The sequence below is a fragment of the Hemitrygon akajei genome, chromosome 25, assembly GCF_048418815.1.
Source record: "Hemitrygon akajei chromosome 25, sHemAka1.3, whole genome shotgun sequence".
Taxonomy (NCBI): Eukaryota; Metazoa; Chordata; class Chondrichthyes; order Myliobatiformes; family Dasyatidae; genus Hemitrygon; species Hemitrygon akajei.
In genome coordinates, this window is record NC_133148.1 from 36,190,428 (window position 1) to 36,214,168 (window position 23,741).

The window sequence follows — 23,741 nt, forward strand, 5'->3', positions numbered from 1 at the left end:
TTCCCTCATCTTGCCCTTTCTGAAGTCCACAGTCAATTCTTTGTTCTTACTGACGTTGAGTGCAAGGGTGTTGCTGCATACCTTATTGTCAATGATCTTTCTTGTAGCTTGTAAAGAGATGTGATGTCTTCATATTCTTATTTTTTGTTGTCTTCTCTCTTTAGTCATGCTTGACATTGCAGATGAGAAATTACTCGAGGAAGAAATTCAGGCGCCGTCGAGTTCTAAAAGGTAAAGTCATTGGTTGTCTTTCTGTGATTCTTGGCCACGAGTGGTTGGTGTTGACTTGTACCTCTGGCAAAGAAGTCAGTTCTTCTGGAATTGTAGATGAGTGTGATTTGGGGTTGCTGCACAGTGCCATTCAGGGACTGAAGGCAGGAGGGTAATGTTGGGTTGGAGGATATGATTGGCTGTCTAAATCTAAATGTTAGAGGTTCTAAGAGTGATTTTTTTTTAGTAATTCCTGGTGAAAGAATCAGAATCAGGTTTAATATCACTGGCACAGTCATAAAATTTGTTAACTTTACGGCAGCAGTACAATGAAATGGTGGTTGCCGTCTGTCTGTCTCGAAGGGCAATGATAGATAGATAGATAGATACTTTATTCATCCCCATGGGGAAATTCAACTTTTTTTCCAATGTCCCATACACTTGTTGTAGCAAAACTAATTACATACAATACTTAACTCAGTAAAAAATATGATATGCATCTAAATCACTATCTCAAAAAGCATTAATAATAGCTTTTAAAAAGTTCTTAAGTCCTGGCGGTTGAATTGTAAAGCCTAATGGCATTGGGGAGTATTGACCTCTTCATCCTGTCTGAGGAGCATTGCATCGATAGTAACCTGTCGCTGAAACTGCTTCTCTGTCTCTGGATGGTGCTATGTAGAGGATGTTCAGAGTTTTCCATAATTGACCGTAGCCTACTCAGCGCCCTTCGCTCAGCTACCGATGTTAAACTCTCCAGTACTTTGCCCACGACAGAGCCCGCCTTCCTTACCAGCTTATTAAGACGTGAGGCGTCCCTCTTCTTAATGCTTCCTCCCCAACATGCCACCACAAAGAAGAGGGCGCTCTCCACAACTGACCTATAGAACATCTTCAGCATCTCACTACAGACATTGAATGACGCCAACCTTCTATGGGTGCTGATGATCATCATCACAGACCTCAGCGTGAGGTATGGAGATCCTGAGATGCCCAGTTGTCAAGGTCCCCCCTCTCGGCCTCACCAGTGTAATCCAAAGGAAAGCTTATGGCGTCTGTTTGGCACCAGCTTGGCCGCAGAAGCTGCTGGAAGGGTGTTCAATGATGTCTAGCCACCTTAGGGGGCTGTCCGGGTTTACTCCTGTAGCCTTCGTCTTTCCCGAGGCTGCCACAAGGCAGTGGGGCTATTTACCCCTAGCTGAGAATCTGGTTCATGTGCACCAGGGCGGGTCCACACACTGGTGGGCCCGCGCGCTGTATGTACAGGGGCCAGACCTTGTCCCCAGTAGTTCATCCTAAGTCTGAAAAGAGCTCGGCTTCCATGTGTTGCCAGCAGGCAGGCACTACATGAGTCTTGCTATTGGAGAGAGTTACACATTCAGCTGTCCTTTTTGCAAGACTTTTGGCCAGCGGCAGAAGGTGAAGGTGAGTGGAGCAACACCTTATATTCTGTTTAGGTAGCTTCCAACCTGATGGCATGAACATCAATTTCTCGAACTTCCTGTAATGACCCCCCCCCACATTCCCCATTCCCATTTCCCTCTCTCACCTTATCACCTCACCTGCCCATCACCTCCCTCTGGCACTCCTCCCCCTTTTCTTCCATCGCCTTCTGTCCTCTCCAATCAGAATCCCCTTTCCCCAGCTCTTTATCTCTTTCGCCAATCAACCTCAGCTTTTTACTTCACCCCTCCCCCTGTAGCAGCTTCACCCTATCATCTACCACCTTGTACTTCTTCCCTCTCCCCACCTTCTTTCTCTGACATCATCCTTTTTCTCCAGTCCTGATGAAACTCTTGGCCCAAACCATGGACTGTTTACAATCTCTGGCCTCCTCTACTGTCCAGATGAAACCACACTCAGGTGGAGGAACAACACCTTATATTCCGTTTGGGTAGCCTCCAACCTGATGGCATGAACATTGATTTCTCTAACTTCGATTAATGCCCCTCCTCCCCTTCTTACCCAATCCCTTATTTATTTATTATTATTTCTGCCCCTCTTTTTTCTTTCCTCTCTTTTTATTTCTCTCTCTGTCCCTCTCACAATCACTCCTTGCCTGCTCTCCATCTTCCTCTGGTGCTCCCCTCCCCCTTTCTTTCTCCCTAGGCCTCCCATCCCATGATTCTCCCCCTTCGCCAGCTCTGTACCCCTTTTGCCAATCAACTTTCCAGCTCTTAGCTTCACCCCTCCCGCTCCTGTCTTCTCCCTTTCATTTCGGATCTCCCTCTCCCCCTCCCACTCTCAAATCTCTTACTATCTCTTCTTTCAGTTAGTCCTGACAAAGGTCTCGGCCGGAAATGTCGACTGTATCTCTACTTCATCTATAGATGCTGCCTGGCCTGCTGAGTTCCTCCAGCATTTTGTATAGGAATGATGAAAAACAGGTTAATCACCTGGGGAGAAGCTGATATTAATGGACTGAATATATCGTTTAGGAAATTAAAATGTGCAACAGCACTGGCAAACAGTAATGTCGAATAACAATGGAAAACATCTGAAATGTTGTTCAGGAAACACAGGAAAATACTTTCTCTCAAAGGAACTAATGTATTGAGCACTGAAAATTTGGGGTAAATAGGGAAACAATTGAGGAAAAACAAAGTAGTAAAGGTATGCATTAAGCATATGGAGAGTGAAGGAATGCTTAACAAGAGAGAGAAAAGGGATTGGGAGGAAAGTTCACGTCAAAGAACCCGGAGGCAAAGAGAAACTATGAAATTAAATTATTATGTGCATAACATGCTCACTGCTGTTAATTTCATGACTTGTACTATGCCTTTGTTCCACTGCTTGGTGATCTGCAGACAACTACTACTGCTAGAAGGGTCATTATCCTGAAAAGTTAACTATTTCTTTTTCCATAGATACTGCCCGAGTGTCCCTTGCATTTCCAGTTTTACCTTCTGCTATGTATCAGCCTGGTTCCGGGTACAGGTCGATGGGACCAGACAGTTTAAAAGGTTCAGCACAGACTAGATGGGCTGAAGGGCCTGTTCCTATGCTGCACTTTTCTATGGCTCTTGTATATCTTTTTGTTTTTGCTTCCCTACAATGAACCACTTCCTGATTCATAGCTGCACTAAGTTGTTTGTGCCACTAGACATTCTGTGCTAAATTCCTTTCTCTTTCCTGCCTTTGTAATATTTTTAGTTCATCCCTGTGCCAATTTGGCGCATCAGGCGGCAACCTTGCCGCTGCTTTAGCGCTTGACTGTGTTACGCATTAGCTCGATGCTCAACCCAGCACAAGTAGAACTTGTGCACGGAGCTGGCTGGATTCGAACCTGGGAGCTGTCGCGGATGCCACTACACCACCGGCGTTTGCAGTATTTACTGGGTAGAAATTGAGACCTGAAATACTGAACTGCAATTTTACGAGACTTTTTTTCTCTCTCTGTCTCTATATCTCGTTTCAGGTCACAACAGCACGCTAAAGTGGTGCCATGGATGAGAAAGACTGAATACATTTCCACCGAGTTCAATCGCTACGGCATCTCCAATGAGAAACCTGAAGTCAAGTGAGTGAAATGTTGCTGCGCGGTTGTAACTCTTCGGTATTTGAAAGGGGTATTTAGCGTATGTGTGTGAATTTCATGCTTTGAAACAGACCCATCTTGGTATTAACTATGCGCCAAGTACAATTAAAGTACAGGTTCCCCCCACTATAGATAGATAGATAGATAGATAGATACTTTATTCATCCCCATGGGGAAATTCAACTTTTTTTCCAATGTCCCATACACTTGTTGTAGCAAAACTAATTACATACAATACTTAACTCAGTAAAAATATGATATGCATCTAAATCACTATCTCAAAAAGCATTAATAATAGCTTTTAAAAAGTTCTTAAGTCCTGGCGGTTGAATTGTAAAGCCTAATGGCATTGGGGAGTATTGACCTCTTCATCCTGTCTGAGGAGCATTGCATCGATAGTAACCTGTCGCTGAAACTGCTTCTCTGTCTCTGGATGGTGCTATGTAGAGGATGTTCAGAGTTTTCCATAATTGACCGTAGCCTACTCAGCGCCCTTCGCTCAGCTACCGATGTTAAACTCTCCAGCACTTTGCCCACGACAGAGCCCGCCTTCCTTACCAGCTTATTAAGACGTGAGGCGTCCCTCTTCTTAATGCTTCCTCCCCAACACGCCACCACAAAGAAGAGTGTTCCTATGAAACCGTTTGTAAGCCGAAACATCGTAAAGTGAAGAATCGGTTACCTTTAATTTATATGGGAAAAAATTTTGAGCGTTCCCAGACCCAAAAAAGTAACCTACCAGATAACACGAACATATAGTAAAAGCAAGAATGATATGATAAATATACAGACTATATGAAGTAGAAATATTGTATGTACGGTGTAGTTTCACTTATCAAAATCGGGAAGACAGCGAGGTGAAATCGCTTTGGAGAAAAAAAAAATCAGCATGTACACGCATGCGCACACAACTGCCCGCACAAGGCTTCACGGTCATGGTAGTCTTTCTCGGGGGTAAACACATATATAAAGAGGGCATCTTTTTTTCGTGAAAGCGAAAATCCTCTTTGGTTAGCGAAATCAGGTACTAATGTAGGTCTTTTGTAACAGCGAGCTGTCGTAAAGCGAACATTCGAAAAACGGGGGCCACCTGTAATCTAAAAATAGCGATGGTTAGCACTAATTGTGCTCTTGGAAAGTGGAAAGACTAGCTTGAGATTCCCAGTTCAGCAGCACCCATGTGAAAGCCAGATCCTCTGTTCTGTTCTCCAACCAGAACTGGAAAAGTTGCCAAACCCAGTTTTGAAGGCCTGGAGATCACTGGGGCCCTAAACAAGTTCTACAGAGCACATTGAGGACCAAGAGATGGGGCAGTGACATAGCCTTCCTTGACACTTGTCTACAATATTTGCCTCTGTTGAGGACTCTGTCCACAATGATATATCCCAGACCAGTGCAGATTATAATTTTGATGAAACTATTATATTTGTGAAATGGTGGATTCAGGCATTCTGAAGTTCTGATACACGTGATTTATCATATGAATTTAGCACGTCTAGTTACTGTTTTGGTGCTTATGTTGGATGCTGTTTTCTGCATTGTCCCAAATCTGACTGGTATATCATCTTTTTATTCTTACAATCCAGGATTGGTGTATCTGTTAAACAACAGTTTACAGAGGAGGAGATTTATAAGGATCGTGACAGTCAGATAGCAGCAATTGAAAAGACCTTCATGGATGCAAATAAAGAGGTAGGGGAAAATATTCAGATCTGCTCCACTGCAGAGAAGAATGAGAGAGAATACTGGACACCCCACCTGTGATGGGGTTTTAAAACCTCCATCATATCTTAATGAGCTTTACCAACCTATATCCTGATTCCTTCCCTACATAATGGTATACCATTTAATACCTCCCTCCAAAGCCCATATCCTATTGTAGCCTATTTGGTCCAGTCTTTACATTAAAAGCAAATTCCCCCCTCCCTCTCCCCTCTTATTCAATTCTCCACTCTGACATCTTACCTCTTCTCACCTGCCCTAGGTTCCCCTCCTCCTTCCCTCTCTTCTGTGGTCCACTCCTCTCCTATCAGGTTCCTTCCTCTCCAACCTTTGACCTTTCCCATGTATGTGGCTTCACCTATCACCTTCTAGCTGGCCTCCTTCCTCTCCCCTCCACCTTTTTATTCTGGTGTTCTCCCCCTTCCCTCTTAGTCCCGAGGAAGGGTCTCGGCCCAAAGCGTCGACTGTTTATTCACTTCCATAGATGCCGCCTGACCTGCTGAGTTCTTCCAGCATTTTGTGTGTGTTGTTCTGGATTTCCAGCATCTGCAGACTTCCTTGTGTTTATGATTTGTTCAATCTTGCTTGTCAGGAGTGATGATAAGACTGGACCAAATGGGTGATGGTGAGATGTTGGTATTGGTTTCTTATTATTATTGTTGTGTGTAATGAGAAACAGTGAGAAGCTTTTGTTATGCATGTTATCCAGACAGATCATGCCACGCCAGGATAATCAAAAGAAAATTAGATTGAGATGCTCGTGTTGCAGTTGCAGGTGTTTGGCAGGTGGATAAATAAAGTGCAAGGGCCACGCTGAAGTGGATTGAAGGTCAAGTTCAATAGTTAGCCCTTAGTGTATGAGATGTGCATTCAGAAGGATTCAAAGTACATTTATTATCAAAGGACGTATACAGCATGCAACCCTGAGATTCGTCTTCCCGCAATCGGCCACGAAACCAGCAAATCGCACATACGGCAAAAACAAAGGTGAGCAAAGACACAGAATATAAAACAAAGAAAATCAAGAGACATATTTCAGTTCAGTTCAGTGTTCCTTATCCGGTTCAAAATTGCCCAAACTAAAACCAAAAAAAAAAGGAGCGACCAGAAAATCTAGAAACACGTCATGACGTGCATTAGAATCCACAATCTACAAACCACGTCCATTGAACTTTGCTCCGGTGCAATCATCCGACAGCATCACAGGAGGGAGGGATCATTCAAACACAAGGACCTTCCTCGGGAGCAGTGAGCGAGAGGGAGAGAAAGACCGTCACACGCAGGTACCTTCCTCCAGCGGCAGCCAGTGACAGGCTGGTAGACGGCACTGAACGCTCGCTCGCCCTCTGCACTTGCCTCAACGATTTCTGTCTTCTTTGGTGAGAGATGGAGTTGATCATGGGTTCCTGGCCTTCAAGCCACACACTTTGCTCGCAGCCTCGTGAAACCCTCTCGGGAGACAGCAAAGCGCCAGATCGCCCGGTCAGACTGAAAACACACTGACAGTGTCCAACCGTAGCAGAACCAAATTTGAAATAAAAGGAAGACGCAAAAAGTGAAAAGAGTAGCTTCATAAATGGTCTTGAGGATGTCGCCCTTAGCACTGTTCACTGGTACCATCCGCTTCAAAAAAATGGGTCTGATAGATTCAGTGTCTCTGACAGCAGGGACAGAGTTACGGTGGAGGATATTTTCAGACTGCCCTGGTTAAGTTTATGTGCTGTAAGACAGGGAGAACTTTGGGTGTTAAAGGCCATAGATGGTCTTGACAGTACAGAAGCACATGTCGTGGACATAAGTGGGCTGTTGAGCCCTCTGTGCTCTTTCTGATCACAATCTGTCATCACAAGTGTTCTGTTGATGTTGTGCATTTGTCCTTTTCTGAGAAAGTCAAGACTCTCTTCACTGATGCTAATTATGGTGGAATTTCAAGGTGGTCTATAACTGCAGAACTCCCGTCCACAGCAGCTGCAGAGATCCAGCAGTGTCCATATCCAAACTAGCACCTAATTCCTAAATGTATGTCCAAAAAATATTATTGCTGGTCAAAATTAACATCCTTGGCCTGTCACAAGCAAGAAGATCTGCAGGCGCTGGAAATCAAAGCAACACACACACAATGCTGCAGGAACTCAGCAGGCCAGGCAGCATCTGTGGGGAAAAAGTAAACAGTTGATGTTTCAGGCTGAGATCCCCTCATCAGGAGTGGGGGGGGGTGGGGAGGGAAGAAATCAGCGCAAGAAGGTGGAGGGAGGGGAGGAAGAAGTACAAGGTAGTAGGTGATAGGTGAAATTGGGAGAGGGGGAGGGGTGAATGATTCCCCCTCCCATCCCTTTTTTTTTAAGAGGTGTTATCAAAACAAATTACCATCTTGCGGCAGGAAAGGAACCTTAGGTCAACAATACGCAGTGAAGCCATCATCTCTTGCCATTCCAATTTCAATTTACTGCTCCCTTCCCCCTCAGTAGAGCATAGAACAGTACAGCACAGAAACAGGCCTTCTGGTCCAAGATGTGTGTGCTGACAACGATGGCATTTTAGTTTAATCCCACCTGTATCATGGCCTGTATTCCTCCGTTCCCTTCCTGTTCGTGCGCCTGTCTAAATGTATCTATTTTATCCATAGGGTGTTCCAGGTACGTACATACCTACTATTCTCTGTGTTTTTAATAAAGACGGGTTATAAGAATGCTTTGCAGTACTAGTTTTTTTTGCCCTTAACGCCAAGTGGAGTCATCAGGACGCCCTCATGATGGCGTTTTTACAAGGCCGAGTTGCCAGTTCGACGCTCAACCCAGCACGGATGGAAAGCGTGCAAGGGAGGCAGCTGGATTTGAACTCGGGAGCCTTCGCTCTGAAGTCCGGTGCTGATGCCACTACGCCACTGGCCGGCTTTTGCAGTACTCGTGACCCGTTTCAATTGCCACCGCTGACTGTTCTCCTCATGACCGCGTGGGTTTCCTCCTGGTAATCCGGTTTCCACCCACAGTTCAAAGATGTATCAATTGGCAGGTTAATTGGTCATTGTAAATTGTTCCATGATTAGGCAAGGATTAAATTGGGGGATGGCTAGGCAATGCAGTTTGAAGGGCTAGAGGAGCCTTTTCTGCACTGTATCTCAATAAATAAATAGTTATAAATCTCCTTTAACTTTAAACTCCCCCCACCCCCACACTCACCTTGAATCTATGCCCTCTAATATGCAGGGGTTCCCAAACTTTTGTGTGCGCTGGACTCCTACCATTAACTGAGGGGTCCGTGGACCCCCTGATTTTAATGTTTCCGCGATGGCAGTAAGAAAGAGTCTTATCTACCCAGGCAGTGCCTTTTATAGTTTTCTATACTTCCGTTGAGTCACCTCTCAGCTTCCTGTGCTCCAGAAAAACCGTTCCAACTTCTCCTTGAGGCTAAACATAATTGAAGTTTGGCTAACCTCTTCTGTTCCTGTGCGATGGTTTTTATGATTCGGTGTCTCGCTCTGTTCCCTAGGTCACTCATCATTACAGTAAACCTCGGGTTGTCCCTGTGGAAGTTATGCCTGTGTTTCCTGATTTTAAGGTAAGACCTGTGGATATACTTCCTTACAGATGATGTGTGGCCTCCAGACGTGATTCTCTCCCAGTGAGGTGGGAATTTGTGACCTTGTGCACTTGACTGGAGCAGAGGCTTGTGGCTGAGAGCCAGAATGGAGAGGAGATGCTTGCTGAGTGCCAGGGTGCAAATCCAGTGATGAGTAAAAATATCTCTCAACAGGATCATCATAATGTTCAAGGTTCAAAATTGTTTTGTGTTATTTCCTGTACACAAGTGTAAGGAGAACGAAATAATTGTTGCTCAGTATCTGATGCAGCACAAAAAAACACACCAAAGATAAAGAACACAATAAAAATAATAAATTACACAATAAATATAACAAGATAAATATACATTGATTGACAATCTCTGAAGAGTATTGATAACAGCTGGGGTCACCCGTCTTGTAAAGACACTGCCCAAAAGGCGGTACTGGCAAAAATGTCAAAAGATTTGCCAAGAACAATCATGGTAAAGACCACGATCGCCTAAGTCATACTACACGGCACAAAAATGAATGAATGTGATGTGGTCACAGTTACGCATTGCCAGCAAACCTTGCTTTATTTCAGATTATTAGGAATGATTTCAAAACTCAGTTAACCTTCTTTCTGTAGATGTGGATAAACCCATGCGCGCAAGTCATATTCGACTCTGACCCAGCACCCAAAGACGTCACTGGCTCAGGGGCCGTGGAGATGATGTCCCAAGCTATGATCAGGTGAGCCAAGCTGCTGGTGCGATGAAGGTGTTGGAAGCTTCTGGGGTTAATGGCTACAAATCACCCAAATTCTAGAATTAATTCTTGAATTTGTCATTAAAACTGACAAATAATTTGTCAGGCCAATGATACAATTGCATTAGTTCTCAGTGGGGCTACTGCACAGGAAAATGAGAGACTGGAGATGTCAGAATCTGCAACAAGAAAACACAGGAGAACTAAGTTATTTAGTATTTACAGTGGCAAGAGGTGCAAGATGATGTGTCTGGTTGAGACCCTGCATCAGGATTCGTGGCCCTAGTAGTATTAAACAAATACTGAGGCAAGACAAGTGCGGGTGCGGGATAGAGGAAAGGAGAGCAGGAGAGATCTCTGATAGTGTGGAAGGCATGAGGAGTTAAGTGCCGATGTCGGCAGCAGGGGATGAAAACAGGACCAGTCCAAAAACTAAAGATGAGGTGCAAATGATCACAGAAGGATTACCAGGATTAGAAATCGGAGCAGAGGTTTCAAATCAAAATCAGAATAAGATTTAATATCACTGGTATATGTCACAAAACTTGTTAACTTTACGGCGGCAGTATAATGAAATACAGGATAAATAAAAACAACTGATTGACATTCAGCTCTCCTTTTTGCAGGACTGCTAGCCAGTGGTGGAAGTTGAAAGTTAGAGTGACAAGGATGACACACTACACTTGACGCATTACAACAACCATTTTGACACCAATGCAATGAAATACATTGATAAATAAATAGAGAGGAAAAACAACTGAGTTACATTAAGTGGGAGGTAGTGTTCATGGGTTCAATGCCCATTCAGAAATCAGATGGCAGAGGGGAAGAAGCTGTTCCTAAATCACTGAGTGTATGCCTTCAGGCTTCTGTAGCTCCTTCCTGACAATAACAGTGTGAAGATGGCATGTCCTGGGTGGTGGGGGATACTTAATGATGGACAGCACCGTCTTGAGGCACCACCCCTTGAAGATGTCTTAGATACTACAGAGGCTGGTACCCACGATGAATTTTACAAGTTGCTGCAACTTATTTCAATCTTGTGCAGTAGCCCCTACCATACCAGACGGTGATGCAGCTAGTCAGAATGCTCTCCACGGTACATTTATAGAAGTATTAGTTGACAAACCAAATCTCCTCAAGCTCCAAATGAAATATAGCCGCTGTCTTTCCTTCTTTATAGCTATATCGATATGTTGCATCCAGGTTAGGTCCTTGGAGATATTGACACTCAGGAGCTTGAAATTGCTCACTCTCCATTTCTGATCCTTTTTTTGAGGACTGGTGTGTGTTCCCTTGTCTCACCCTTCTTTGAAGTCCATGATCAGTTCTTAGGTCTTACTGACATTGAATACAATGTTGTTGAATGCAATGAAACTGTTAAACACTTATGATGTTAAATCTTGGAAGTCCAAGATGGGGATTCATTCTAAAATGACCATTTCTTTCCTCTCAGAGGCATGATGGATGAGGAAGGAAACCAGTTTGTTGCTTACTTCCTACCCAGTGAAGAAACCACAAGGAAACGGAAGCGAGACAGCGAGGAATGTATTGATTACATGCCTGACGATATGTAAGTTCCCAATTAGTTCAGCATGCCAGAATTCGGAGTAAAGCCTCATATCTGACTGTGCAATAAATTCTGAAAATGAATACGCGGGAGAGATGGGGCTAGCCATAATCAGAAGGCTTTAGCACAACTGTTTAAAGTGTTCCCAGCATGGTCCATCACTGAGTAGATAGAGAGTAATGTTCCATTCGCATAGTTCCGGCCAACCTGCCAAAGTAGGCCACAAGTAGCGCAGTGGTCAGCCCAACACTTTTGAGTACAGGTGACCTGGGTTTAATTCCTGCCATTGCCTGTAAGGAGTGTGTATGTTCTCCACGTGAAGCTTGGGTTTCCTCAGGTGCTGCAGTTTCTTCCCACAGTCCAAAGACACATCAGTTGGTAGGTTAATTGGTCATTGTAAATTGTCACGTGATTAGTCTAGGATTGAATCAGGGATTACTGGGCAGTATGGCTCGAAGGGCTGGAAGGGCCTATTCCACACTATATCCAATCAATCAATAATTTATCAGTAAAGTAATGGGCATGGTTTTGAAATTTAAGCGCATTGCTGTACAAGTGATTGGATGCTGAATATGAGACGGCGCTGAATCCTACTCACTGTATGTGCTTACCCGGTTTTATGTCCAAGGACCAACGAATTTCTTTTTTCAGATATGAATACAAAATATCTCGAGAATATAATTGGAACGTGAAGAACAAAGCCAGCAAAGGATATGAGGAAAACTATTTTTTCATTTTCCGTGATGGAGATGGCGTCTACTACAACGAGCTGGAGACCAGGTGGGCACAGTGTTAGCTTATCAAGGGTTTTAGTGGGAAACTCCTTAGAGTTTAATTAATTTACCCCATGCCTTCTTTTCACCTGTACCTCTTTAAAACCCCCTCTTTTCACCTGTACTTCCTTAAAACCCCCAAATAGTAACTGGTTCACTCATTTCTCAAGCAGATTTAAATTATGTAGATTCTTGTCTCTGGCAATTTTATCCTGTGTCCTAAATTATTCTCTTGCTCCGACAGCTAATTATTTCATTTCCACAGCCATTATTTCCTCTAATATGTAAAATGAGGCCTCCATCGGTCAGGGTCGATCATGGATGTTGAGCCCTAGCTGTCCTAGCCTGGGCAGCACAATATGGAGAGCAAGCTGTTGCCCATGTAGCAACGCACCCCCCCCCCTCCCCCGCATCTGAATGGCAGAGAATGATACAGTTTGGCACCAGCAATGTGGCAGGAGTTGCCAGCCAGTGTTGAACTCAATGTAGGACTGCCTTGGGTACTCCAACTCTGGATTTTTCCCTCAGCATATACTCCCAAGGCTTTCCACATGAGTGGGTATAGCCGCAAGGCAGCAGAGGTTTGAGATCAGAGTTCTAGATGAGCTGCCAAGCCTCATCTGCCCAAAGTGACTGGCTTTAAGGCACCATTAATGCGCCTTTGCCCCTTTTCCTGTCAGTAGAAAAAGCTCTGCCAAGCTAAGTAGCCGCACATGAAGGCCAGGAGCTGGACTTGGTTGTCAGAGGCTATTTGAGGTGCACGTTTATAACAACCTTAAGGAACCGCAGTATACAGAAGGCTACTGAGAAAAAGGCTAGCGATACTGTGAATGATCTCACACTCTCTGCTCAAGGACTGTTCGTCCCACTTTCATCAGGGTGATGGCTTTGTAGCATCCATGCCAGGACCATCAGACTCAAAAACAGTTACTTTCAGCATGCAGTAAGGCTGATCAACACATTCACCCACTAACACAGCCTACCACACTCACAACCACCAATACTTTATCATTTCCTGTCAGTCATCTTGTGTATAGAAACTCCAGTGCCTAGAATCACTTTATGTACATACATCAATCTCTATGTACATAAGATATCAGTTATTTAATTTAATGTGTATTTTTTATTACTTTCTGCTGCATCAGACCTGAAATAACAATTACTTTGTTCTTCTTTACACTATGTGCTGGAAATGATATTAAACAATCTTGAATCTTGACCTGCAGCCCCTCTAATATTACTGGCTGTAAAGTATTGACCTTAAGTACTGCTATCCACTCTTCTATTTAATTCTTACCCCCTGGCGTTTGCTAAATGATCTACCTCTTTTTGTGTCATAGAGTCACAGAAAAGTACAGCACGAAAACAGGCCCTTTGGCCCATCTAGTCCATACTGAGCCATTTGAGCTGCCTACTCCCATTGACCTGCACTGGCACCATAGCCCTCCTTACCCCAATCATCCACGTACCTATCCAAACTTCTCTTAAATGGTGAAATCAAGCTCACGTGCACCACATGTGCTGGCGGCTTGTTCCACGCTCTCACAACCCTTTGAGTGAAGAAGTTTCCCCTCATGTTCCCCTTAAACTTTTCACCTTTCACCCTTAACCCATGACCTCTTGTTATTGTCCCACCCAACTTCAGTGGAAAAAGCCTGCTTGCATTTACCCTAGCTATACCCTCCATAATTTTGTATACCTCTATCAAATCTCTTCTCAATCTTCTACATTCCAAGGAATCAAGTCCTAACCTAATCTTTCCACACACCTCAGATCCTTCAGACTCGGAAACATCTTTGTAAATATTCTCTGTACTCTTTCAACCTTATTTACGTCTTTCCTGTAGGTAGGTGACCAAAATTGCACACAATACTCCAAATTAGGCCTCACCAACATTTTATACAACTTCAACATAACATCTCATCTCCTGTACTTTGATTTATGAAGGCCAAGTGCCAAAAGTTTTGTGTGATTCCACTCAAACCTGTCACACCGTTGGCTGCAGATCTTCGCTTCCATCATCCATTGTTGCCATCTGCTCCTCACTGAAGCGGCAGAGCGTGGTTTTCTGTGCTAAAGGGCATTGTTAATATAAGTTACTATCGCGATCCTGATAGCCGCAGCTTCCAGATAACTGACTGCATCGTCCATCTTCACAGAGTGCGTTTGAGCAAGCGCCGCGCAAAGGGTGGTCATGGCGTTCAGTCCAACACCAACGCAGTGCTTGTGGTGAAGCACAGAGAAATGAACGAGAAAGAATTGGAGGCTCAGGTAGGTGAAACTGCTCTTAATTCACCGGCTGAGTTACCAAGCAGTTCAACATTTCTGAAGTACTGTTACTTTTCTGCGTACTAAAATATACATTAAACATATTGCATGTTTCTATTTTTACTACAATAAAACCTTAGGGCATTTGGTCCATTGAGTCTGCTCCACCATTTCATCATGTCTGATACAATTCTCCTCTCAGCCCCAACCTCCTGCCTTCTCATCGTATCCCTTCATGCCCTGACCAATCAACCTCTGACTTAAATATACATAAAGACTTGGTCTTTACAGCTGCCTGTGGCAAAGAATTCCACAGATTCACCACTCTCTGGCTAAAGAAATTCTTCCTCATCTCTGTTCTAAAAGGGCGTCGCTCTATTCTGAGGCTGTTTCCTCTGGTCCTAGACTCCCCCACAATAGGAAACATCCTCTCCACATCCACTCTATCAAGGCCTTTCACCATTCGATAGGTTTCAGTGAGGTCACCCCTCATTCTTGTGAATATCGGTCCAGAGTCATCAAACGCTCTTCATATGACAAGCTATTCAATCCTGGAATCATCTTTGTGAACCTCCTCTGAGCCCTCTTCAGTTTCAGCACATCCTTTCTAAGATAAGGGGCCCAAAATGGCTCAAGTATTCCAAGTGAAGCCTCACCAGTGCTTTATAAAGTCTGAACGTAACACCCTTGCGTTTATATTCTAGTCCTCTTGAAATGCATTTGCCTTTCTCACTGCAGACTCAACCTGCAAATTAACTTTTGGGGAATCCTGCACAAGGACTCCCGAGTCCCTTTGCACCTCAGTTTTTTTGTATTTTCACACACACACATATATACGTGTGTGTGTGTAATATGTATGTATGTGCATATATGAAATTACATGTAGATTACCATGCTTTCCCACATTATTGTTGAGTCAGAGAGAGGCAGAGTACAGAATTAGGCCCTTTGGCCTATCAAGTCCATGCTGGCCAGTGTCATGTACCATTCAGCTGGGGTCTCTAATATACAGTTACAGACAACAAACTCTGACTGGATCAAATGATAGGCACATTTAATACCTGCAAAGGAATGTCTACCTCCATACTTTTAAGACGTTAGTAGCTTCAATCACACAGCTCAAAATAAATCATTTTTGTATGTTTATTGAGTCCAGTAATTCGTCAACTTCATGCCTTTTGAGGCCGTTCCATCTCTTAATTGATTTCCTTTCTTATCTGCACCCGTCTTCCATTTGCCTTTAATTCATCTATGTTTTTTGAGACTTCCCCTTCCACGCAGCCCCCCCGCCCCACAACAGCTATGTCCTGTTTTACTCTGTTGTCAAAATACTCCCTGCCATAAACACACCCTGCTATAAATCACACTGTCTTCTTGCAAGCCTTCCAAACCAACAAACCAGCAAAGCTCTCCAGAACACATAGATTCCATCTTGTCAGTGTGGTTTACAGAAGTTGTAAATTCATAATGACCTCAGGGTTACAGATGTATTTCCACACAATCAACCACCCATTTACAGTAATCCTATTTATTCCAGATTTTTAACCAGCTTCTGTTTTATTATTACTGACATATAGGGTGCCCAAGACTTTTGCACAGCTCTGTAGCAATTTTATGTATTGCTGCAAAAAAAAATACTAATAACCTATGTGAGTGATGATAAACCTGATTCTGATCTGGGTCTCTATTGTGGACTGAGAGTGGGAAGAGGGGAATCATGGTTGGGAAAGGGAGAAGCGAGGGAGCGGGAAGCACCAGAGAGAGATACTGTAACGATCAATAAACCAATTGTCCCACCCACGCCAACTCCCACCCCAGCACTCCTTCTCTGCCACCTGTCCCACACCCCTACCGCGGTGCTTCACCCTCGCCGTTCCCAACATCTTTTGCTCCCACCAAATGTGTAAACTCTCTGCTCCGCGTTGACAAATACAGTACTGTGCAAAAGTCTGTAGCAATATATATGTGCCTAAGACTTTTGCAGTTCTTTGTCATAAAATTTGCTTATTTTGTGGAAGTAAAACAATGCAACCACAAGAAGTTACTATACAATACTGTTTTTAAAAATTCTAAATACTTCAAAAGAAGAATAGCGAAGTAGTGTTCGGAAATCTGGTGGCAGAGGGGTAGAAGATAAGAATCTAAAGTTTCAGTGTGGATCTTCAGGCTCTGTAATTCCTCCCTGATGGGGTAACGAGAAAAGGGCGAGTCCCGACATTGAAGGTCCTGAATGATGGAGGCCACCTTCTGGAGGCACTGCCTTTTAAAGATATTGTCAATGATCGAGAGGCTTTGTCCCTGATGGAATTGACTGAGTCTACAACACTCTGCAGCCTGTGTATTGGAATCCTCCATATCAAGTGGTGATGCAGCCAGTCTCAGCATCCTCTTATCAACTCCCCTTCTTACCCCACCCCTGATATATTTAGTTTTTTTTCTCTCTCTGCCCATCACTCTGTCTGTTCTTCATCTCCCTCCGGTGCTTCCCCCCCCTTTCTCCCTAGGTCTCCCATCCCATGATCCTTTCCCTTCTCTAGCTCAGTATCCCTTTTGCCAATCACCTTTCCAGCTCTCAGCTGCACCCCACCCCCTCCGGTCTTCTCCTATCATTTCACATAAGTATAGTGTGGTTTATTGTAAATCTCCTTTGTAATATATCAACCTGGTAAACCTTTTCTGCATTCCTTTCATTGCAAATATATCCTTGTTTAGCTCAGGATTTCAGACAGTACTCCAGGTGCATTATCACTTGGACTTTGCAATATTCCTGCAGTTCAAGTGACCTTACTCCTTTTCAAAAGCCTCTCTTGTTATGCACTTCTAAACCTTGATATTTGCCTTTTGTACTGTGTTGCTACAAAGATGAATTCCCCATCTATCTGCTATCAATATCTATTATCTGCTATAATTCAATAAGTGGTGGAAAGCCCAGCAGAATGCACTAGTAAACTCTAAAAGTTACGTCAACCATCTGATAAATTGGGTATAAAAAGGGATTCTTAACCTTTTATATGCTATTGACTCCTTCGGCAGTCCAGTGAAGCCTGTGACCCCCTTCTCAGAATACGTATTTAAACAAAATACATAGGATTACAACATTTAACAATTATATTGAAATAGTTATCAAAATATATTAAAATATCATTTGTGATGCCATTTTCTACGTACTGATCAACATGCAATTGTAGATAGGCGATAATGGAGAGAAAATAGATGTCTGGGTCACAAATGTACGAACACACAACTTCGCCTTTTGGTGACTGAATGACTACTAGGCGTAGGGCTGCCCAATAGTTGGTCTGTTACTTCGCACGAGCATCTGCAGACAGGAAGACTGTGATCACATTCGATGGATAGGTACTTCATTGGTCCCGAAGGGAATTACGGTGTCACAGGAGCATTACAAATGCACAGATATACAAATATTAGAAGAGAAGTAAAGGAAGAATAAAAAAAATAAGTTACCTTCAAAATAAGATGTACAAGATTTCCAAGTTTACACTGATAAGCTAGTAGTGCAAGAATTACTGCAGTATTATACAGTAATGGGAGCACATTCACACCGTCCAGATAAGAACTGATGGTAGTCTGGTAGCACAGGGTGTCCGCGATGGCAGGATGTGGTAAACGGAGCTGAACAGCCTTTAAACGGCACTCTGGTAATCAGAGATTAACAGCAGCCTAAGCTATAGGTTGACTCATTATAGAGTATAATGGCTGAGTGTAATAATTACCTCATATAGCACTCTTGAGTAGTGCAGTTGTCTAAGTCTATTACTGAAAATGCTCCTCTGTTCAGCCAAGGTGGCAGGCCGAGAAACTTTGTCCAGATTTGGCAGGATTTTCTGAAGGGCCCTTTTGTTCTTCCACAGACTCCAGTATGTCCAGTTTGACTCCTATAACAGAGCCAGCCTTTCTAAGTTCGATCTAGTGGCGTGTCCAATAAGTAAAATCATTTCCAAGTAGTGATGAGCATAAACGATGTTTTAAGATCGTTGTTTGTAGCAACTGTAATGTGATATGAAAATATCTGTAATTTCTATTCAAGATTCAAGTACAGTTATTATCAAATAATGTATAAATCATACAACATTGAGATTTGCTTGTTACACAACTCTGCCAGTTTGATCTGGCCCATGCCTTCGTTAGCCAGGTCCAAGATTTGCCTTTATTGGGATCCTCCTCCTCCTTAAACATATTTTATGGTTATGAATATGCTAAAATAATGGTGTTATGACTTATGTTTGGTGTGGGGGATTGTAAGGAATGAGTGGTCAGATGTGGGGATGTCCAGAAAGGGCTTGTGGGGATGTGGGAGGCAACATTAGGATTAGGGTTAGGGTGTAATTATGTGGGCAGTGGGAAAAGTAACCCTCTTCTTTGATCTCACAACATAAAATTCAGTGCCACCTGACCTTGAATTAGTGACAAAGTCACAGGTACTGCTAATACTGCTGTGGTTTGTTGCCTTTATTCATCATTGTTGAATTTCAGTTGGAGATTAGCGAACATAAAGATATAAGTTTTGTCTCATCCAAGTTCATGGACCCCATGGAATCTTATCCACTGATCCCAGGTTAAGAAACCCTGGTTTAAAATATCAACAATTGAAGGGCAAGATATTTCCAAATCAGGATAGTGTGCAGTTTACAGGGGAACCTCAAGGTTGCCATTTTTTTCCACACACCTTTACGTACATTGAATTCCGATCGTAGCTGCTGCAATAGTCAGGGTACAGGTGAAAAGGTAAAGGGCTGTGAGGAATCCTTATAACCCAGAATCCGAGAAATATCCGCCTGAATATTTTTTTTTACTCTACAGGAAGCCAGGCGCGCTCAGCTGGAGAATCATGAGCCTGAGGATGAGGAAGAACTGGAACCAGGGAAAGACATTGTGGGATCAGGTGATGTTTTTTTGGCCAGATGGACTGACTTCAACTTACTGAGTTCATTTGCAGTGACCTGGCACAGATCTCTGACTCATTACAACAAAAGCCCTAAGTCTATCCTCCTTTGTCTCCTCGGCCCCTCGTTGTCAGGAAAAATTTTGGCATTTCATGGTCCTTTTAGTTGCATGGTGCATCTCTAAATGTTGTTTGAAAGTACCAATTGATATTGACTGCCCTGGTTTAACTGGCGAAGACACTGCCTTTACTCATTGGAACTCATCGGACTGTTCACATTAACAATGCTGTCCTAACACTTGGTCTGTCTTCTGCTTGCACTGTTGATGTGGGCTGCTGCTGGAATACAGCAAGGAAACGGGGCCCTTCTGCCTATCGACTGTGTGGCCCAGTGCGTTTGTCCCATCTCTCGGTGTTTGGCCCGTAGCCCTCTAAAACTCTCCTGTCTACGTACATATAAGACCCATAAGATGCAGGATTGGTCCATTTGGCCCATTGAGTCTGCTCCGCCATTTCATTATGGCTGATCCAGTTTTCCTCTCAGCCCCAATCTCCTGCCTTCTCACCATATCCCTTCATGCCCTGACCAATCAAGAAGCTATCAACCTCTGTTTAAATATACATAAAAATTTGGCCTCCACAGCTGCCGTGGTAAAGAATTCCACAAATTCACCACTCTCTGGCTAAAGAAATTCCTCCTCACCTCCATTCTAAGTGGACGCCCCTCTATTCTGAGGCTGTGTCCTCTGTTCTTAGATTCTCCCACCATAGGAAACATCCTCTCTAAGGCCTTTCACCATTCAATAGGTTTCAATGAGATCACACCTCATTCTTCTGAATTGCAGTGAGTACAGGCCCAGCGCCACCAAATGCTCCTCATATGATAAGCCATTCAATCCTAGAATCATTTTTGTAAATCTCCTTAGAACCCTCTCCAGTTTCAGCACATCCTTTCTAATCCTTTTGCGTGAAGAAGCTGCCCCTGATATCCCTTATAAATCTTCAACTTCTTTTAGTTTTTAGGACCCCCTTCCTGGGAAAAGAACGAGGTGCTTTCTTCTTGTCTATGCCCCTCATGATCTTGTATACCTCTCTCAATTCACCACACAATCTCATATTCCAGGGAATAAGCTCCTGATCTATGCAATCTCTCCTTGTTACTCAAACCCCCAAGTTCAGGAACCACACTGCGAAATCTTTTCTACATTCTTTCTAGTTTAATAATATCTTCCATAAACCAGGGTGACCAAAACTGTACACAGTAATCCGAAGGAGCCTCACCAACGTCTAGATAAACTGTCCAGCTTCTGTACTCAATGTTCAGACTGATGAAAGCCCAAACACCTTATTCACCTGTCTGACCGCTTGTGGCACCGCTTTCAGTGGGCCACTTGCAGTCCTAGCTAGGTCCCTCTTTTCCATAACACTCCTTACGGCCCTACCATTCACTGTACCAGTTCTACTCTGGTTTGATCTCCCAAGATGCAGTACCTCACATTTAACTGCATTGAAACCCATTTTCCAACTTAATCAAGCAACACACACAAAATGCTGGTGGAACGCAGCAGGCCAGGCAGTATCTATAGGGAGAAGCGCTGTCGACGTTTTGGGCCGAGACCCTTCGTCAGGACATACTGACACAAAAATCCATATATAAAGCCCAAGACCCTGAGCGACACGGCCCGTGAAATGATGCAGTTCTTCCTGGCAGTCCAGCCTGCCATTCCACTGATCAAACACTGGGGGGCAGCACATCCTGTCACTGTTGACATCATGGGACAAAGGGCCTTTTTATTTGCTGTACTGCTCTCTATTCTGATTTATGAATGGATTATCGGTCCTCAGTGTGGGAAGGAGTGGGGTAGGGTTAGAGCCCACCAACATGAGAAAATCTGTAGATGCTGGAAATCCAAAACAACACACAAACATAATATACTGGAGGAACTCAGCAGGTCAGGCAGCCTCTATGGGAATGAATAGGTGGTCAACATTTGAGGCCGAGATGTTCATCAGGACTGGAAAAAATGAGGTCAGAGTAAGAAGGTGAGGGGAGCAAAGGTGTTAGGTGATGGGTGAAACTGGCAGAAGGGGTGAAGTAAATAGCTGGGAAGTTGATTGGTAAAAGAGATAAAGGACTGGAGATGGGGAAGTCTGATTGGACAGGGTAGAAGTCCATGGAAAAAAGGGAAGGAGGAGGAGCTTCAGAGGGAGACGATGGGCAGGTAAGGAGATAGGTGAGAGAAAGAAATGGGAATGAGGAATGGTGAAGGAAAAGAGGGGGGTGCAATTATTGAAAGTTTTGAGAAATTGATGTTCATGCTATCAGGTCGGAGGCCACCCAAATGGAATATAAGGTGTTGCTCCTCCTACCTGAATGTGACCTCATCACAGCAGTAGAGGCGACCATGAACTGACGTGCTGGAGTGGGAATGGAAAGTGGAATTGAAATGGGTAGCCACTGGGAGATCCCACCATTTGAGGCCAGGTGGAATGAAGGTTCTGGGCAAAGAGACCTCCCAGTCAGAGGCCCTTGCCTAACATGCCTGCTTCTTTTCGCTAGATGACGAAAAGGACAAAGAGAGTGGCAGCGAGAAGGCTGCCAGTGGGGATGAACGCGCAGCGAGTGAAAGCGAGCGGGAAGAAGAGGAAAAAGCCAGCAGCAGGAGCGGGAGCGAAGGGGAGAGCGACAGCGGGGACGAGCGGCAGGCTCGCGCGGCCCGCGACAAGGAGGAGATCTTCGGCAGCGACGACGACAGCGGGGACGAGGATCAGCCGGACGAGAGCGGCCGCGAGGGCAGCGGCAGCGACGACGAGCAGCAGAGCGAGGAGGAAGAGCGGCGGAGCAGGAGTGCGTCTAACAGCGGCAGCGAGCACTCGGATAATGACAGCCACCACCCCGCGCAGAGTGGCAGTGAGCAGGGCACAGAATCGAGTGAGAATGAGGAAAGTGGCAGCGAGAGTGACTGAAGAGCTTGGCCCTCACATGCCTGGTGGCAACATTGTCCAATGGACAGGGCCGTGGTCTTATAAACTCACTGTAACTTTGGTGACCTCCCTTCCCCACCCTCCCCGCCCCACACCCCACCTTTCCTGTCTCTTCATACATTTGGTGAGTATTGCATCGTGAGATACATCTTGATCCTTGAGCTGTTGACCCAGGTACGTCGAGGGATGGGAGACTAAACGTTCAGCCAACAGTCTGGATGCTTGGGTTCATTTTTATAAGCATTTGTATAAAACTGCATCTTTCTATAGTATGTTAACAGATTAAAATCCTATGTATTAAAGATGATATCAAGGTGGCAGTGGAGAATGTGTAAGATCATACACGCAGTGGGAGACATTTGGCAGCATCAACCCGTCACTGGACTCAAATTAAGCTTTTTTTTTGGGTGAATACCTCATCTTCGTACATTGCTTTTCTGAAATTTGTATGGGATGGAACATTTTATCTTCCGAAAGAAAGGAAGATTAGCTTTATTTGTGCACATCGGAACATACAGTGAATTGTGTTGTTTGTGACAAATCAAATCACCGAGGATTGTGCCAGGCAAGTGTGAAACACTTCCAGTGCCAACGTAGTGTGCTCACAACTCACCGATCATGAGTTCAACTCACTTTGGAATGTGGAAGGAAACTCAAGGAGAACGTACAAACTCCTTACAAGTAGAGGAGGGAATTGAACCCCAAGTCTTGCAGCTGGCACTGTTAAGTGTTGTGCTAACTGCTGTGCTATTATGCTTCTGAATATTTTAACAGGGCTGGGGTCTATGGTAGGGGTCCATGACGTGATAAAGGTTGGGATCAACTGTTGTGGAGCTACAGCATGGTAACTAGCCCAACAATCCCATACTACATACCCATGAGACCAATTAATCTACTAACCTGCACATCTTTGCATTGTGGAAGGAAACCAGAACACCCGGAGGAAACGGAAAGGTAATAAACTCTTTTGAAGCAGCGGCAGAATTGAGCTGGCACTGGCGCTACAATAGCTATGCTAACTGCTGTGCTGCCACTGTTGTCCCACTCTTGTTGTGTCTTTATTATGGGACAATGAACCTGTATATGGAATGGGCTGCCAGGGAAGTGGTGGAGACGGGTACAATAACAGCATTTAAAAGACATTTGGACAGGTGCACAAATAGGAAATATTCAGAACATAAGTACATAAGAAATAGGAGCTGGAGTTGGCCATCTGGCCTGTTGAGCTGCTTTGCCATTCAATAAGATCTAGGCTGATCTGTCTATGGACTGAGTTTCACCTGCCTCCCTTTCCCCCCCAACTCTTAATTCCCCTGCTATGCACAAATCTATCAATACTACCTGCCTGTATTATCGTGGGAGGCTGGACTATCTTGGGTTGTTTCCTTTGGAACAGCGGATCTGATAGAGGTTTATAAAATTATGAGAGACATAGATAGACAAAGTGTATGTTTCCCAGGGTT

General features: G+C 44.1%; 1 protein-coding gene across 1 annotated transcript in view; it reads left to right on the forward strand.

Moving 5' to 3' along the window:
* The window catches only part of paf1 (PAF1 homolog, Paf1/RNA polymerase II complex component), a 46,676-nt gene extending 24,091 nt beyond the window's left edge, over positions 1-22,585 (forward strand). The window contains exons 5-14 of the mRNA XM_073029323.1: positions 165-231; positions 3,629-3,730; positions 5,335-5,440; positions 8,960-9,028; positions 9,661-9,764; positions 11,236-11,352; positions 12,001-12,129; positions 14,282-14,393; positions 19,212-19,293; positions 21,854-22,585. Of these exons, the coding sequence (XP_072885424.1) occupies positions 165-231; positions 3,629-3,730; positions 5,335-5,440; positions 8,960-9,028; positions 9,661-9,764; positions 11,236-11,352; positions 12,001-12,129; positions 14,282-14,393; positions 19,212-19,293; positions 21,854-22,260 (1,295 nt within the window). The 3' untranslated portion in view covers positions 22,261-22,585. The remainder of the gene's footprint in view (positions 1-164; positions 232-3,628; positions 3,731-5,334; positions 5,441-8,959; positions 9,029-9,660; positions 9,765-11,235; positions 11,353-12,000; positions 12,130-14,281; positions 14,394-19,211; positions 19,294-21,853) is intronic.
* Positions 22,586-23,741: the final 1,156 nt, after the last annotated feature.